The sequence below is a fragment of the Canis aureus genome, chromosome X (genome assembly GCF_053574225.1).
Source record: "Canis aureus isolate CA01 chromosome X, VMU_Caureus_v.1.0, whole genome shotgun sequence".
Taxonomy (NCBI): Eukaryota; Metazoa; Chordata; class Mammalia; order Carnivora; family Canidae; genus Canis; species Canis aureus.
This window is the reverse complement of record NC_135649.1, coordinates 5,009,583-5,027,232: the sequence shown is the minus strand read 5'-3', so window position 1 is coordinate 5,027,232 and position 17,650 is coordinate 5,009,583. Positions and strand designations below refer to the sequence as shown.

The 17,650-nt window shown below is 43.3% G+C and overlaps 1 protein-coding gene across 5 annotated transcripts in view; it reads left to right on the top strand.

Moving 5' to 3' along the window:
• MTM1 (myotubularin 1) overlaps positions 1-17,650 on the top strand; it is a 96,054-nt gene that overhangs the window by 50,617 nt on the left and 27,787 nt on the right. For all 5 annotated transcript variants that reach the window (XM_077889723.1, XM_077889720.1, XM_077889721.1 and 2 more), the window contains 2 exons: positions 13,734-13,817; positions 15,961-16,110. In XM_077889723.1, the coding sequence (XP_077745849.1) occupies positions 13,734-13,817; positions 15,961-16,110 (234 nt within the window). The remainder of the gene's footprint in view (positions 1-13,733; positions 13,818-15,960; positions 16,111-17,650) is intronic.

Sequence of the window (17,650 nt, the reverse complement as noted above, 5' to 3'; positions counted from 1 at the left end):
AAACATTTGTTTCAGAGGTGTGTGTGTGTACAGGGATGTGGTCATGGTGCAAAGTGTATGGCTTTCTGTTAATCATAATCTAGAGAGTTGGAAAAACAACCTTTCAGATAATGGGAAAATATAGAGTCAAATGCACTTTGAGTGAATCTAGGCATTAGTAAAGTTACTTCCATCTGTCTCTACAGCAATAGGCACACGTGGACTTTCTTGAATTGTGTGTAAGCGAAGGGCCTCCGTTTTGACCAAAATCATGGAGAGTAGCCTCACATAGGAGAGTGGAGAGCTGGAAGGAGTTGAGCCTGGGATGCAGCTGCCAGGCTTATGGCAACCACTGATGAGGGAGAGCCAGAGAGAGCCTTTCTGCTATGTGGTCACGAGCACATGGTGTGCAGTCCAGAGGCCCGTATCTGAATCTGGGTCGGTCGCTTACCTGCTTGGCAACTTTGGAAGCCACATAATCTATGTATATGCTTGAGTGTTCTCATCTGTAGTGGGGAGAATCACAGTCTCTACGCCATGGAGTTTTTGTGAGAATTAAACATAAACTGTTTACAACAGTGCCTGACACGCAGTTAAGTGCCCTTTGAATGTCAGCTGTGCATTAGCACCCCATTTTCCCAGCAGGTGCAAAGAAGAAGGACAATTACCCCAACACACTTTTCCCCTGCCCAGAGTATTAATAAAGTAAATGTGATAATACGTGAGACACTTTCAGCCCCTTTAAAGAAAGATGCTGTGTGGATAAGGTTAGGATCCTTATTCACAAACCATTGGTTGTACTTTGATAAAAGATTAGTAGAAAGTCTTAAATTTCCGTGTGTTAAATCCAGAAAGCCCCCTAACTAGAAATGGGAAATAGGGAGCAGCAGTACTCTTCAGAAATGGTTTGCCCTTTTTTTTCTGTCCATCTTTTGACCCCACGCAGGCCTCCTACATCCAGGGTAGCACCGCTCCCTCAGGCGCGTGTGTCTCGGTGCTGTATACGTTCCTGCACCTTCTGGGTTAAGCTCTGTGGGCGTTGCAGCCTTTTCTGCCCCTTGTTACTCTGAGCTCCTTAGTGCTCGTGTAGTTGCAAAGGCTTTTGATGTCTTGTGTGTCCTGGTATACTTGACCTTCGCATGGGTGGTAGGAGTAGGCACCGGAGAGCGCCACTCCGCTGGCTGTGCTTTTTGAGAAGGTGAGAAACAGCTGGATTGCAAAGCCTTTTCCCTGGAGACCAGCAGCCTTCCACTTGGCACTTCCTGCCATGGGCAGCACCTTTCTGGAGGCCTGGCAGCATTTATAGCTGTTCGGGACCGCTGCCTTTGCTTCTCAGGGTCTGCGCCTGCTTCTTTCTGCCTCGCTTTGCTGAACCATTTCAAACCCCGTCATACGGCTTAAGCACTGTGTCATTTCTACCTTGTGGCTGCCCTGGCTCAAGTCCAATTGTACTTGCTTGTAAAAATGATTGCATAAAAATTACCAAAGCGGGTTACGGGGGCGCACATCCTTTTCAATTGCTTGAACGAAAGGGGTAAATGATCCTGTGAATAGGCAATTAGCAACAAAGGTACTTTTCCTGTGCCTTCATTTTTCAGCCCAGAATTGGGGAACATTTTTATAAATTGCTTGGAAATTTAAAAAATCTCGGGCTGAAATTTAGTGGACTCTCACTTCCTAGGCTGACCACGGAATAGATAAAAAAGCAAACAGCTCATTTTCAGAAGGCAGTTGAAATGAGAAGCAGTGCCATGTGTGTACAGTCTCTCTCTCTCTCTCTCTCCCCCCCTCCCCCTCTCTCTCTAACACACACACACCTGCTTTTCAGCCTATATGTGGCTTTAGGACTGAAGTAGGATCTTACTTCTCCATCTTCTCTTTAGGCAGGACTCCTTTTTCTTGGATAAGCAGTAAATGTGGCCAGTGGAGGGTCTCCTCGTGCTTCCTGCCACCTCCAGGACTTGGCCCTCGGCCTCTTTCAGCCTCTCTCTTTTCCCTGCTCCCCAACTCCTAGAACTGTGCTCCTGGCAGGACTGCCCTCGCTTTGCCATCCATGTCCCGAAGCGCAGTGTGCACTGCCTGCCTGCACGTCCTCGGCAGTCACTCACTTCAGAGCTCGTCTGACTTCTCACCCTCCTGCTCCAGGGGAGCTGTTCTTTTGCATGTGACTCAAGACCCTGCAAATTCTCAAGCCACTTCTCCCTTCAAAGGTTTTTTGAACCAAGTAGCTACAAGCCAGTGTTTATAAAACACATATAAGGCATAAGGAAGTATGATATCTGGAGCATCCCCCTGGCTCCTGGGCGTCATGTCTTTGACTTCATTCACCACGGCTCTCTGCATCCGAGCCTGGTCTGCCAAGTTCTTATGTGCTGGCTCGTGGTGTCTAGTTTCCCAGGATGTTCTATGATCCTTGCTTTTGAACTCCTATTCCTCAGACCTCTGTGGGAATACTTGGAGGCCGGGGTCGAAGGCAGTTTGATGTTTCCTTCTGCTAGGCATCTTAGGGCACTCCCGGTGTGGGTCGGTTACGAATTATATTCCCTGCCTGATGTTGTTTGGACCATTCAAGCTTTAGGAGTTTGGGCTACACCCTGCTTAAGAGCTGCCTTGTGGCTAGAAATTCTTGGTGGGGGACAGCAGTGGAGACTTTTTCTTTTTCCCCTCGATCAACACCAATAATCTGGACAAGTTAAGTTCCTTGGAATCTCGGGGGGCTACTCCCTATTTGTCCTTACCCTGAGGTTGTAACACTCATTTCTACCTCTGCTGCTAGGCCAGTCTCTGCCGAAGGTGATTTCCAGTCTCATGCGCATCTTGGCATCTGGGGTGGGCCCGGGCCTTTATGTCCTGTCTCCTGTACCCCAAGAGGCCATGAAAATCAATTCTGTGGGTGCCCCGAGGTAAGAGCCAGTGCTTTCCTTTTGCTCTCTACATTCCTGTTTGTGGTTAGTTTTTAACTTCTGGGTATTTGTTCCTCCCTAGCTAGCTCATTAGAGCAGTTTAAAAACGGTTTCTCTTTTATACAGCATTTATAGACGTTTTCAGTAGAAGGCTCAGTTAGGGCATCTATACCATCACACTTCCAACCCTTGGAAACTTTCCTTTTTCCTGAACATTTCCTGAATCCAGAGGATTCTTCCTCCCTAGCCTGACTTGGTTCAGGTTTTTATCTCTTCTTTTCTCCAGTGATGGAATCATCCTTGGACTGATTTTCCTGCTTCCTTTCTGCCCCCTTCCCAGTCCACCCCTGCCTGTGCCATGTATCACATTCCTCCTTCTGGGCTGGGCTCTCATTCCTCTACCCCCAAAACATCCACAGTTCTTCCCTCTGCATCAGCGTAAATGCAACCTATCTCCCCCAAAATGTGGCCTCACCTCTCAACTGGCCCTGCATTTTCCTACCCCTCCTACACTCTGGACCTGTTTGCTGGTGGCCTTGTATTCCATGACTTTGGCTGCCATTTGTGTCTTTTCATCATCACTGTGATTATCATGTCCAAAGTCGATGGACCTGGAAGTAACCTAGGCATTCTCTGGAGCCCTAGGTGCTTTACCTGTGCTCTCCTCTTTATGTGGTTAATAGTTGTGCCCTCCTTGTCACTGTCCTTTGGAGAATTTCTGACCCTTTAAACACGGTGCCTGTGTCTTATTCATCATCTTCTCTACTTGATACCTTGTTCATAGTAGGCCCTTGGTAAATGTTGGTTGAAATAATATACTAAGGTCAATAGAGTGAATGAATTAAGAACCAGCATTGGTAAGAATATTCTGTTTAGAAAGGGCATTTATTCAACAAGCACTACTTTAAAATTTTGCAAATAGCTAACAGATATCCATAACTGAAAATTTGGGAAGTATTAAAGGTACTGTTATGGACCAAATGTCTGTGTCCTCCCAAAATCATATGCTGAAATCCTAACCCCACCCCTGCAGCGTGATGGTATTTGGAGTTGGGGCTTTTCAGAGGTGTTGTAAACCAGCCAGTCTATGGTAACTTGTTATACTGGCTGGAACTAAGACAAGTATGTAGTAAAACTATCCCGCCCCAGGCACCTTCCACCCATCCCATTCCCCACCACACAGACAACCCCTTCGGACTGTTACGAGTGATCATTTAGGCCCTATTCATGTAGCTTGTTGGTCAGATTTTCCCCCCTTTGACCCTAGTGGTGTATTGCTATATGTGCTCTTCCATACCTTGCTTTTATTTATTTTTATTTTTTAAAGATTTTATGTATTTATACATGAGAGACACAGAAAGAGGCAGAGATAAATGGGGAGGGAGAAGCAGGCTCCCTGTGGGGAGCCTGATGCTGGACTCAATCCCAGGACCTGGGGGTCACGACCTGAGCCAAAGGCAGATGCTTAACCACTGAGCCACCCAGGTGCTCCCATACCTTGCTTTTAAATTTACCAATAGATATCGCCTAATGAGTGGGTTTCTTCACCCTATTTATGACCATACAGCATTCTGTTGACCGTACCATACTTTCTTCAAACCTCAATTGATGGATATTGAGATCATTTCTGATCATTTGCTCTTATATAAACTGCAGTGAGTGTAACCTTGCACATACATCATCTTGAATGTGCTCATGTCTGTCGTAGGATACGTTTTTAGACGTAAAATTACTGCTATTACCAAATATCCCTAAGAGAAGATGTGCTAGCTTTCACTCCCACACGCAGTGTGTCAGAGTGCCTGTTTCTAGACGTCCCCTCCAACTCTATTATAGTTTCCTATAGCTTCTGTAGTACTCGACCACAAACTTGGTGCCTTATAAAAACATGAGTCTGGCATCTTACAATTCTGGAAGTCAAAAGTCCAAAATGGATCTCACTGGACTAAAGTCAGAGTATGTGTGGTGCTGTGTGTCTTCTGGGGGTTCAAGGGGAGGGTCCATTTCTTAGACTGTATTTTCCAGCTTCTAGAGGTACCCACGTTCCTCGGCTCACAGCCTCTTCCATCTACAGAGCCCAAAGCAGTGGTTGAGTCCTTCAGATTACTCTGACTTTATTCCATTGTCACTGTCCTTCTCTGATTCCAGCTCTTCTGCTTCCTTCCACATCTCAGGATCCTTACAGTGACATTGGCACTCCTGGGAAGTCCAGGGTGCTCTTCCTATCTTAAAGTCAGGTGACTGGAAATCTTAATTCCATTGACAACCTAATTCCTCTTTGCCATGAATGATAATGTGACATGGGTCACAGGGTTCAGGACATGGACATATTTGAGGGACCGTTAGCCAACTGCACCAATCCAGAATGCTTTCTGATTTTTTGATCTGCACTAATCTAATAGGTAAAAATTTGGATTCATAATTTTATTTTGTATTTATCCTATTTGACTGGAATTAAATATCTTTTGGTGTGAGCTCTTTGTATTTCTATTGATTCTCTGTGGCTTCTGCCTATATTTCCTTTGGGATATTGGTCTTTTTCTTGTTAATTGTAGGAGTTCTTTATGTAATAGCTACACTCATAATACAAGTTACAAATATTTTCCCCATGTCTTTTGACTATGGTGGCTTTTGCTATGGGAATTTTTAAAAAAATCTTTGTATTTATCAATTTTTTTGTGATGGGGGTCTCTATGACCACCCCGAGTTTAACGATTCATTAGGAGAATTCAGAAGACTTAATGTATAGCCATCCTCACAAGTGTGATTTATTACAGCAAAAAGGTACAGAGGAAAAGCAGCAAAAGGAAAAGGTGCATAGGGAGAAACCAGGCACAAACTTCCAGAGTTTTCTCCCAGCAGAGTTACACAGTAGACACTTAATTCCTACAGCAACAAGTTGAGACAACACATGGGAAATATGTACCCACCAGGGAAGCTTGGCACCCACAGTTTTTATTGGAGGCTGGTTATGAGACATCCTCTGCCTGGCATGTACCCCAATCACTGCCTCTCAGAAGGAAAGTGAGGGTTAAGCATAAACCACGTTTATACATTGAGGCACCATAAACCACTCTTATCAGTTAGGGAGCGATGGGAACTCTCCTGAGACCCAGGTTCCCAGAGTCCAGCCTCACAAGCAGAGCTAAGGGGAGCAGCCGGGCCTGCTAGGTTGTTAACTCTTGTCTACAGAGTTTTCTTTTATAGCTCCTGGGTTTTATATCCCTGTTAGGGGTGATTTCTTCACTCAGAGTTATGGAAGAATTATCCCTAGAATATTCTTTTAAAACTTCGGGCTCTTTTTTTAATGTAAATATTTCATCAATTTGGAATTTATTCAGGGTTACCATGTAAAATATGGATGCAAATCTTTCTTCCACTGTTGTTGCAACACCATTTGTTGACTAACTTATTTGAAATCCCACCTTTATCATACAGCTAGGTCTCTGTGTTTGATTTCTGATTTCTGGGTGTTTCTTCTCTTGCATCAATCATCCTTTAGGTACCAGTAATGTTCTTTTAACCACTGAGGCTTTATAAGATGCAAGGTCAGCTAGGGCAGGCCTCTCCTCACTCCTCCTCTTTTCCATCCTTTTCCTCCCTGCTTTTCCTCTCCAGACACTTACGCAATGCCTGCCTGCCTACTGGCTAGGTTCAGGGAGCTGGGGTTCATGCCCACTTGTCCGGGAGGACAGACAAATGCATATGATACAGATGCATGTGCACAGGGTATCAGGGGAGCAGGAAGTAAGGGGCTTGGTGTCAAGGATGGCTTCCTAGAGGAGGTGAATCCTGGACAATGAGGAAGAGCGTTAGCCAGGCAGAAAGGGCTGTGGCCAAGTATGTGGAATGTGCAAATGTGAAGAGGCTGGACACAGACTGGACTCACATGTGAGTTGGTGTCCATGTGGGTGGTAGTGGTGAGAGATGATGCTAGATGAGGAGGCTGGGCCCCAGAGCTCGCAGAGCCTACCATGCCCCACCAAGAAGTTCTACTTTGTATCTGAATGGGAGGGGAGCCATTCAAGGGGTTGAAGCAGGGAAGTGACATTAAATTTCAATTTCAAAAAGACTGCTTGGGCTGTAGCATGCAGACTGGATGGAGTGGGACAGGAGTTTATTTCTGGGGATGTTTGTTCCTCCCCCAGATTCATGATAATGAGTCCTTGAAATGGGACAATGGGGAGGACAGGAGAGAATGGATTTGAGGAAGATCTAGAAGATCAGTAGAATTCATTGATGGTGTGAACGTAGTTATGATGAGGGATGACATGATAGGGAAGGACCCAGCCTGCGAGGAAAAATCCACCCAGTGGGTGGGCAGTGGCGCCAGAGGTCAAGATGAGGAGCATAGGGGGGTAGCGAAGAAGACGCGGTGCCTTCCATTTCAGATGTGCGGAGTTGCAAGTGTCTATAGGACTAGACATAGACATCGATGTGGCAGGTGGCTGTATAGACCTGGAGCTGTCTCCAGGGTGAGGTTTATTTGCCAGGCCCAGATGTAATCGTTGGCATTTTCACAGACGTAGCCAAAATTGCCAGGAAAGACAGGTATAGTGAGAGGAGGTGTGGCATATGAACTTTGAGAAATGTCACCTTAAATGATTATGATTTTGGGCAAGTAGGAAAGAAGGCTTTTTATCCAAATGGTTTCAGCTGACGTTTCAGATGTACTTTGGGGTCTTTTCCTCCTGAATAAGTGAATATGTACATTTCTATATGAAGGCGATGGCAACCCAAAGATATGAAGCCACTTTCCCCAGGGAAGGTGGTAGAAAGAGGACTCGGGGAATTATTTAAGCAAACGGAAGTATAAATGGTAATTTATGTGCTCGGTGCTTTTGACCTATGAGACTCTTGTCAGATTTTTGGATTAACTTACTTTTGATGCAGTTACATGAAAGATGTTACTTTGAACTATAAACTTTGCCACGTTTCAGTACGTCCTGTGGTTCTTTCTTAAAAATTTTGGCTTTTTTCCAGCCAACTTTAATGAAAGGAATTTTTTTCCTTATATGAAGAGGTCCTGTTTCTTAAGTGTAACCTGAAAGATGAAAATGAGGTGATTTTACATTGCTGCACCATTAAACGGTAGATGGAAGCTTTTAAAAAGGCGGGTGTCTTCAATTTCAGAAATCAAATAAGAGGGGGGAAAAAAAGCTCACTTAAATTCCTGTTGAGACACTGCAAAATTCCATCAGGAAAGAAGGAGTGAGTGAACAGTCCTCTGGATTTTTAATGCTAGGTATTCAGAGTTAGAGTTGGTTTACTTCCAAAAAAAAATGTCTGCTCTTCCTAAAACTCGTGTCCATGCATGGTGGCAGCATCGTTTGAAAGCACTGTTAGGGCAGCCCAGGTGGCTCAGTGGTTTAGCGCCGCTTTCAGCCCAGGGCCTGATCCTGGAGACCCGGGATCGAGTCCCACACCAGGCTCCCTGCGTGGAGCCTGCTTCTGTCTCTGCCTCTCTCTCTCTCTTTGTGTGTCCCTCGTGAATAAATAAATAAAATCTTTTATAAAAAAGAAAGCACTGTTAAATCTACATAGCTTAACAGTTCATTTACCTGGATACTATGAAAATAGTTTGCTTCTGTAACTGCCACCCATTTGCACAATACTCAATTTTTACAAATCTGACTCCCCAGAATCCAATTCTGAGACACAGTGTGTCGAGTCTTCGAGGGAAGAGGCTGTCCGCGAGGGGCTTCATGAAATGTAGGAATTCCAATTCATGGGACAACGCTCTCACCTCAAAAGAAGGAAGGAAACTCATGAGTTGATCGACATTTATAGAGTGTATTAAATAGCAATAAATCCAGTCTAGGTGTTTTAAGTGAGTTGGTACATCTTCATATAGGTGCCATCTTAAAATAATGGGCAAATAAATGAAAGCTAAAACCTGTTGTCCTTTCAGATTTTTCCCCCCACGAGACACAACAGTGATAAATGTAGGAAAATTTAAATGACAAGTTACATTCTCTTTGTCAGAGCTGTTTTTATCCCTAGTGTGAAATCAGAGATTTTCATCTCAACTTTGTCCTTTAACATTTTTTAAATGTTACATTGTGCTATTTTTAATCCTGGAAAAAATGCACATGATTGCTTTTTTTTTTTTTTTTTAAATCTCCATGCATGGTATCTCTTGACTAGTAGGAATCTGCATTGGTGACATGCCCAAATACTAATATAGAGCCAAATAAACGATAGACCTGCTCCCTTGAAGCCAGGGTAAGCATGTAAGGGTGTCTGTTTCCTGGTTTTGATACTGTACTCCAGCTATTCAAGGTACTCACATTGGGGAGGCTGAGTGCAAGGTGCATATGGGATTTCCCTGTACATTTTTGTAACTTCTTCTGAATCTGTAAGTATTTCAAAATTACTTTCTAAAAAAAGTGAAGCAGCCCCCTCCGCCCCCTGCTGACAGCCAGCACACTCAGAAGCCTGGGGCTGTGTTCTTGAGTAGTGTGGTTGTGTATTGCTGCATGTGGCCCTTCAGGATCAGGGCAGCCACCCCCATCCCTTGCCTCTGGAAATTCTGGCTCGGTGGGGTGGGGCGAGGTGGAGCCTGGGCATCCCCTAGCATCTCATCACAGGAGAGCGCCCCCCTTCTGAGACCTCTTCTCCTGACCCTAAGGCAGAGCCCGGCTGAGGGACCAGGCCCCGGGAGGAAGAAAGCTGTGGAGGGCCTCCCGAAGCCCCCATTGGGCACAACCCTAGGCTTGGAGGCTTTCCTGAGCTGGGGCTCCCCAACACACTCCTGATGCCGGGACCAGTGTGTGTGACCAACTTAATGATGGCCCGACTCCTGGCTCCATCCTCAGAAAGGGAAGTTCTCTCTGTGGCACCTGGGATTCCCAAAGACAGGGTCCCCAGCGACCCAGGGTGATAGTGAGGAATAACTGGAAATGGCTACCCGCTAAGTCCGAAAAGACTCAAAACCTTAAAAAACATATATATTGTCTGTAAGAGAAAATAAGTGACAGCTAAAAATCTCAAGGCATGTAACCCATTAATTTAAGGTATTAACAATTTTCAGACAGGACCTTTAGACAAGTCACCACTTTGTAATAATGAGGTATGGCTGAAGGGTTTTGTTGCCTTGCTTTAGTGCTTAGTGGGTTTTTTGTAATAATCCACCTTTATGTCACTCTGTTCAGAGCTTGTGTTTTAAAACTCTTGCTTCTTTCTCTTACCTGAATCTTTAAGAGGGAAAAAAAAGGTAAAAATGAAAATATCTGGGAAATAAGTCTGAGTACATCCAACTTTAGAAAATTGGTCCTTTTCGAATGCTTGCCTCTCAGTAGAGCCAAGTATCAACAACTTTGTGTTTACCTTGTGTTTTTCTTGAAAAACTAACAAGTAATGCTTTTGAAAAAATATTTTTTTCTTGGGGCACCTGGATGGTGCAGTTAAGTGGCCAACTCTTGGTTTTTGAAAGGCTCAGGTTATGATCTCGGGGTCATAGGATTGAGCCGTGTGTTGGGCTCCCTGCTCAGTGCAGAGTCTGTTTAACATTCTCTCTCCCCTCTCCTACTGCCCCTCCCCCACTTGCTCTCCGCCCCCCAATAAATAAATAAAAATTTAAATTATATTTTTTCTTGTAATTGTAAGCTATTTTATTTGGATGATTACCTTAAGCTCCAATTCCGTATTAGATGTACTCCTGTATATTTCATGTGTATCTGGCTGTTAGGTGATTCATAAACTTTTTCTGAAATATCTGAGCTCCAAGTCTGGCTCTTAGCTCTTAACCTCAGAGCTGTTTCCATTGTAGAGTTCTCAGAAGCATGTTTCAGAGGTAAAGGATGCCAGTTCATGGTCTTATCCTAGATATCTGGATGTCACTTCGAACATGAAGTGTTATTCCAGAATGATTTCTTGAGAAAGGCCACCTGAGATGTTGCAACTGTGAGGACATTGTACCCACTCTATTAATGACAATATTTTGTATATTACTTGCATTCAGAATTCCCTTAAAGCAAGCATATTAAATTATGGAGATAATTTTGGTTTGGGCTATATAACTTTCATCTTCTGATAATAATTTTGTAAACTTATTAGTAATTTTAATATAAGATACAAGAGAATATTTGGAGCAAGAAAGGAGTTGCTTTATTATTTGTGACTGAAAAATAGTTATGTTGAAAATGCTGCTGGCAAGTCAAAGGATACTGATAGCATTAACACACATGCTTTTTCTGGAGAGAAAGGTTTATCTGGCCTTTGAGTTCGTAGTCTTATTCTTTGTTTTTGAAAGGTCACCATATTTACTTGAGCTCCATGGGAAAGGTGCAAATAACTGAAAATAAACAAACAACATGAACAGAAAACAAAAAAAAAAAAGTTGAGATCAGGAACTAATTTCAAGAAAGCAGCTTATATACGTCTTCTTCTAAGGGGTACGACAGCCCTATGTCTCTAAGCATCTGCCTTCTACAAGTATGTCAACAGCACAGTATTCAGCAGTATTATTTACCTGTGCCAGGTACTGATCAGTATAATATCCAGTACTCCGATGTCACCAAGAGAATGCTTTCATATGTTCTACAGATCCTGCTTAGGATGAAGAAGTACACCATATATTTTAGGGCTGTTTTCATCAAAAGTGCGCCAGTCTTTGAGATAAACTTCAGTTAACACAGAAATCACTTGTTTCCTGCAGTGGTATGAATAATTAAGTATTGCCGTGGATTCCATGTCAGTCTAAAGCCTCAACGAATTGCTTAGCTAGATCCGTGTCACGTGCTCAGTGTGCCACCCATTGCAGAACACACAGCATTTGGGCTGACCACTGCTAGAATTGAGACCTGCTGAGGGTGCCCTGTGCTTTAGAAAGTTCAAGAAGACAGTCCAGATCTTGTTCTTGATCAGTTTTTACCTAAACCTCTTGCTTTTTATTTTTTTTAAGATTTTATTTATTGATTCATGAGACACACACACACACAGAGGCAGAGACATAGGCAGAGGGAGAAGCAGGCTCCATGCAGGGAGCCCAATGTGGGACTCGATCCTGGGTCTCCAGGATCATGCCCTGGGCCAAAGGCAGGCGCTAAACTGCTGAGCCACCCAGGGATCCCCACCCCTTGCTCTTTTTTTTTTTCTCTTTTTAAATATGTAAAACCATTGCCACCAAGCAAGGCTTTTCCAGAAATTCTCTGTAGTGTAGGGGAGGGAATGCTGGCATGCTAAATTGTAGGTTGATGACAAGAAAATGGGTGGCAGGAGAGATACTAGAGGAAAAAGTGCCCAAACACAGTGCCTCCAGAGAAAGTAGTTGTACAGGGACTGTAGAAGCTTCACATTTTCACTGGGGCAACAACTACATATTCTGCCTACAATGGACCCAATACTGTTCCAGTTACTGGGGAGACAGGATGTGACCAAAGCAGGTGTCTTGTCTTTATGGAGCCCATGTTCTAGGGGAGGGGACAGTAGGAGTCCAACAGTAAGCAAGTACATATATAATCTGTCAAATGATCACAGATAATAGGGGAAAATAAAATGGGAAGGAGAATAGGGGGTGCTGTTCTAGGGGGGTAGCATGTAGTTTTTCTATAGGGTGTCAGAATAAGTCCTACTGATTAAGGTTACATTGGAGCAGGGATGTGAAAGAAGTAGAGGGGAAAGCCATGGGGGAAAAGGTTTCTGACAGCTGGACAGCAGGTGGAAAGGCCCTAATGTTGGTATGTGCTTGGTGCTTTTGGAGATGAGCACTGGAGGCCAGTGTGGCAGGAGTGGGGTGAGCAGTGGGAGGGCAGAGGCCTGGTAGGGGCTGTGGCCAGATGGTGGACAGCTCGGTGGGCGATTGGACAGACTTCCGCTTTGACCCCCAATGACATGGAAAGCCACAGAAGGATTTGGGGCAGGGGAATGACTTGAGGTGACTTGAGTTGTGACACTATTACTCTGACTTTAGAGGTGAAGAGAAAAGTAGGGGACCAGGCAGGAGGTTATTACAACGATGCACATGGACGGTGGTTGAGGCTTAGACCAGGATGATGGCTGTGAGTTGATGAGGATAACACCAAGGTTTGGGGCTCAACTAGAAGAATGGAGCTGCCATCTACTGAAATGGGGAGGCTGTGGGAGGAGCAGAATGGGGGACATTCAGGGGTTTGGCTTTGGATGTATTAACTTTGGAGTCCATCAGATGCCTCTCAGGGCAGGCTGGAGTCGTACAGTGGTCCCTTGGACAGCCAAGCCTGCAGATCCAAGTCGGGGCTGGAGAGCAATGAATACTTGGGAGTCACTAGAGTATAGATGGTATTTGAAGCCGTAAAACTCATCAATATCGCCTCCAGAGTGAGCACAGAGAGAGAAGAGAGGTCTGGGTCCTGTTATTTCACAGAGATCAGGGCATTGATTCAGAATTCACAGAGAACAGTTAATTAAGGATTTTCCTAACATCCTGTCGCTTTTAAAATAGATAAACATGTCATTATTCCCGTCAGAGACAGTTGATGGTTTAATAGTTATTCTTGAATTTCCTTTTTTTTTTTCTTTTTTAAATGGCTCTTACCTGATCAATTGCTAATACTGTTCAAAATGAGCAGGTGTGTTTTGGTCTGGAAATCTGATTTTCATGGAACTTTATCTATAAAAGAATAATTTAAAAGAGATGTTTGTAGCCATAGAAAATTGAGGTCTAAGAAGTAATTATTCCTCAAGATGGAAGGTAGCATGAAGCCTGGTGTGCATTTTCCATTCTTAATTCCTTTTTGAAAGGCTTGCTTTGGGTTGTGATTTCATGGTAGGCAAATCTGGTGGGTGAAAATGCGGAGGACATAGTATTAGTAGACTATTAGTTCTATCACGCTTAACTTTAAATTCTTTTTTTCCTTTTGCCTTTTCTAGCCAATATTTGCATTTCTAAACGAAGAAAAGTTTAACGTGGATGGGTGGACAGTTTATAATCCAGTCGAAGAATACAGAAGGCAGGTAAGTCAGTAAGCCGCGTGGGAAGCCGTGAATTGCAAACATGTATGGTGACAGTATTTTGTCGGTCATGCTCCTCGAGCATCAGTGGAATCCTTGCAAAGTACAGTGTAAATGGCAGTTATAGCTTATTTTATCTTTTACTGTGTAATTTATGAGCTCATTCTGTAGCCATATGATATGTTCATGAAATGAATCAAATACATGGAGTCTAGAAAAATCAAAGTTCTATACCTTACTATTTAGGAATTCATGTCACTATATATTTACATATCTTATCTAGGGGCTTAACTGTCACTGACAGGTAGATTCAAATTATATTTATTCTGGTTTGCAGACTGAAATGAATTAGAACCCTTTCCCTGTAATGATGACTTTTCTAAGAAAGCTTCGATAAACTTGTATTAGAATTGCTTTTTTTGCTCTCTTCTGTAAACTTCACCCACGTGCATGTTTATTTGCTGTAACAAAGGCAAGAGGCTTGGCACAATGTTGCCGTTCAGGGACAAAGGTCTCTCATGGCATTTTTGTGCAGAAGAGCCTATGCGTATTATGTACAAGAGCCACAATCTGACCTCTGGTTTAACCCGATCTTTAGGCCAGCCAGGAGTTTTGTGATGGGGTTTTTCAGAGTTCTCATCCTACACAGCTCTTAAGATAATCAGCAACTTTTATTGAGTGAGCTTTGAGAATCAGATCAAGCCCAGTTGCTTTATATGAAAAAGCAGTGAATGTAAAGTAAAATCATAGAACCCTAGACTCGAGAAGAACCTTCTAGCCACCACCTCCTCTACCAAGCACCCACACTGATTTTTGTTTGTTTGCTTTTTAGTCTTGACCAGTGGTGTGCATATTTGTAAGCAGATTCGATGCTCAGGGATGTGGATGCAGGAGTTTAGGTCACTTGTATGAGGTAGTACGTCCTACACTTCCAGAAGTCAGCTTTAGCCAGTTGAGTTTTCAAAGACTGTCTATACCTCTCCTTTTAATGACCTCTATTCTTGGTCAGCTATTAAGGCAGAAGAAAAACCATGAAAACATTTGGCATGTTTTGGAGACCTCGGTAGCATTATGTATTTAAATATCTGTAACTTAGTTTTGGAGCATTACTGACAATATGAAGACTTATTTTTTAGATCCATGTTTCTAGCTTGAAACAAGACAGTTCCTGTTTAAGATTGCATGCATGTATGAACTGTTGACGGTATCTTGTTCGAGACTGCCATTATATTTCATCTTTTCTTCTTATAACTTTCTCATGGGACTTATAACTCTCTAATTGGACTCAACGTCAGACTCACCTGTTTGGTCCGTGGTCTATAGGACCAGACCTAAGGAAAAGGTACAATGTCTGTCCCCACAGCAAGCACCCACATAGCTCACCTTTGTGTGTGTATCTGTGTATTTGTGAGTATGGGGAGAGACTATTCCACCACCTCTGAATCTTGCCCACACTAGATGATTTTGTGGGTAGATAACAGGATGGGAGGTGTACTCCGTGACTCCCTGTCACATCAGCAGCGTGCTCAGAATGCAGATGCCTGTATTTCTCACACAACCTGTAGAGCAATCACCGATCCCAAACAACTTGATTGAAAAGACTTTTAGGAGGTGGCGAAATGAGCCTCCCCAGAGGGGTTTGCCTCTACTTCCCCTCTGTGACTTTCTTCATGAACTTAGCCTCTCTACTTTGGAGCAGACGGAAGCATTCACTCTGTTTTGAGTAGGGAGAGGAAGTCGCCCGATCTCTTTGCTACCCTCAGTTAGACACAGGTTAAAATTACATGATGCACTTTTCTTTGGGGTGGCGGTGGGGTACACAAGTGGGGGAGGAACTTGGACTTATCTTTATTGTACAAGTAGCAAGAAATAGTTTGACATGAAATAAAGGAAGACCTCAAATTCAAGAGAATCCGTATTTGCCAATGATATTTTAGAATTATGGGAACCACTAGTGTTTTGTCTTGTGTTCTTATGTTGTCTGGATTACTGATTTGGCTCCCTTTATTATAAACCCTTAGACCGTCACTACCCTGTGGTCAAAGAGGCATGTGCAGATTCTGCTAGAAAGAAGAAAGGAGACCCGAGGCCAAATCCAGAGATGGAGTCATGCGGTACTGACTCGGGACTTCCTTTTTTCCTACAGGGCTTGCCCAATCACCACTGGAGAATAACTTTTATCAACAAGTGCTATGAGCTCTGTGACACTTATCCTGCTCTCTTGGTGGTTCCATATCGTGCCTCAGATGACGATCTCAGGAGAGTTGCAACTTTTAGATCCAGAAATCGAATTCCAGTGAGTACTACAGTTAATGTTTTCCTCAAAGACTGCCTTTTATCCCATAAGAATAGTAGTCAAGTCAGAGAAACACTCTGGGAATTGCAATCCACCATATGATTTTTAAGTGCCTTCTGAGTGCAAAGTACCACGCCAAATGGGAAAAGAAGTGAGACAGCACTGGTCTTCCAGAGCTCACAATCAGGGACAGAGAACGGGCATAAAATGATTCTCATACGAGAGAGGGTATAAGTAATGCACACATCAACCAAGTGGTAGCTGGAAGGAAAGATGAAAGGACAGGGGTTCTATGGTTTTCACCTTTGTAGTATGATACCTGATGTATGATGGGCTCTCCGTGAACATCGGCTGAATTCTACTGGAAGTGGCACGCTGTCTGTCCTGTGTTAGAGTGCAGGAGTACAGCCTTTCATGTGTGCCCGCCTTTAGTAGGTCTAGCTCATCCTCATCACATTTGCAAGCTGCCTAAATGCCGTTAGCAAACTGGAGCCAAATGCAGATTATTCCAGACAGTATACTTACAGTATCATTGGACCTAGTTCACAAAGTTCTCTTTGGCTCTTAAATATTTATGTATGAGTCATACCGTCTACTTTGTGTGCATAAATTTTATTGACTTAAAATTTAGAGAATTTTTTCCTCTCTTAATTTTCAGGACATGTCATAATAAGTACATTGTTTTGTAGTGGTTTTGCTAAATAACAGATTTTTGGAAAAACAAGGATTGAAGAAATTAAGATTTAATGTCACCTTGCCTTTAACTCCCAAGTCTAGACATTTTTTGTCCTTAAAAGGACATTTGTGTGAAACTCCGGTACAACATCGACATAATAGGAATCATAACTTTTAAAATTCACTCATTTCTCTAATCATGAGTGTCTGTTCATATGTTAATGATCTATATTGTACTTGACTATATGCTCTTTAGCTCATTTTGCTAGAATACAGTGCCAGCGAGGCTAGAGTTGCAAGTTTACTTCCTCTTCTTCTGCTCTATTGTGACATACTTTTCTGTGCCATAGCCATAAATTCCACCCCTGCCTTGGCCAGCTGTCTTGCTAATACTTGTCTCGCCCACAGGAGAACTAGGCGAGGGTAGTGTGGATTGATTTTGTTCATGCCTTCATTCCATTGAACATCTACCATGTCAGTGTGCGTGCGTGTGTGTGTGTATGTGTGTGTGTATTTCATGGGACTTGGGACAGGAGAGGAGATACAAGTGTGCCCAGTCCAGTGTGCTCCCCTGCCATCTGCCCACTAGTCTCCACCATCCTGAGTGAATGAGAGTCTACAGTAGAGCTAATAGAATGCTTAACTTTTTAGTTACATAGCCATTTTATTGATCTTCCTTACTTCATAATGGCCACGAGTCTGCCTTTATTTTTCCTAATAAAACTAAAGTTAAGCCCTCCATCCTGTCTATATCTTTATAGATTACTGTGCTGAAGAATACTTAATGGTAGATAATGTGTTCTTTCTCAAACACCTTCTAACCACCTGACTCTTGACTGTACCCTAGAAAACGTATTTCCTTTTA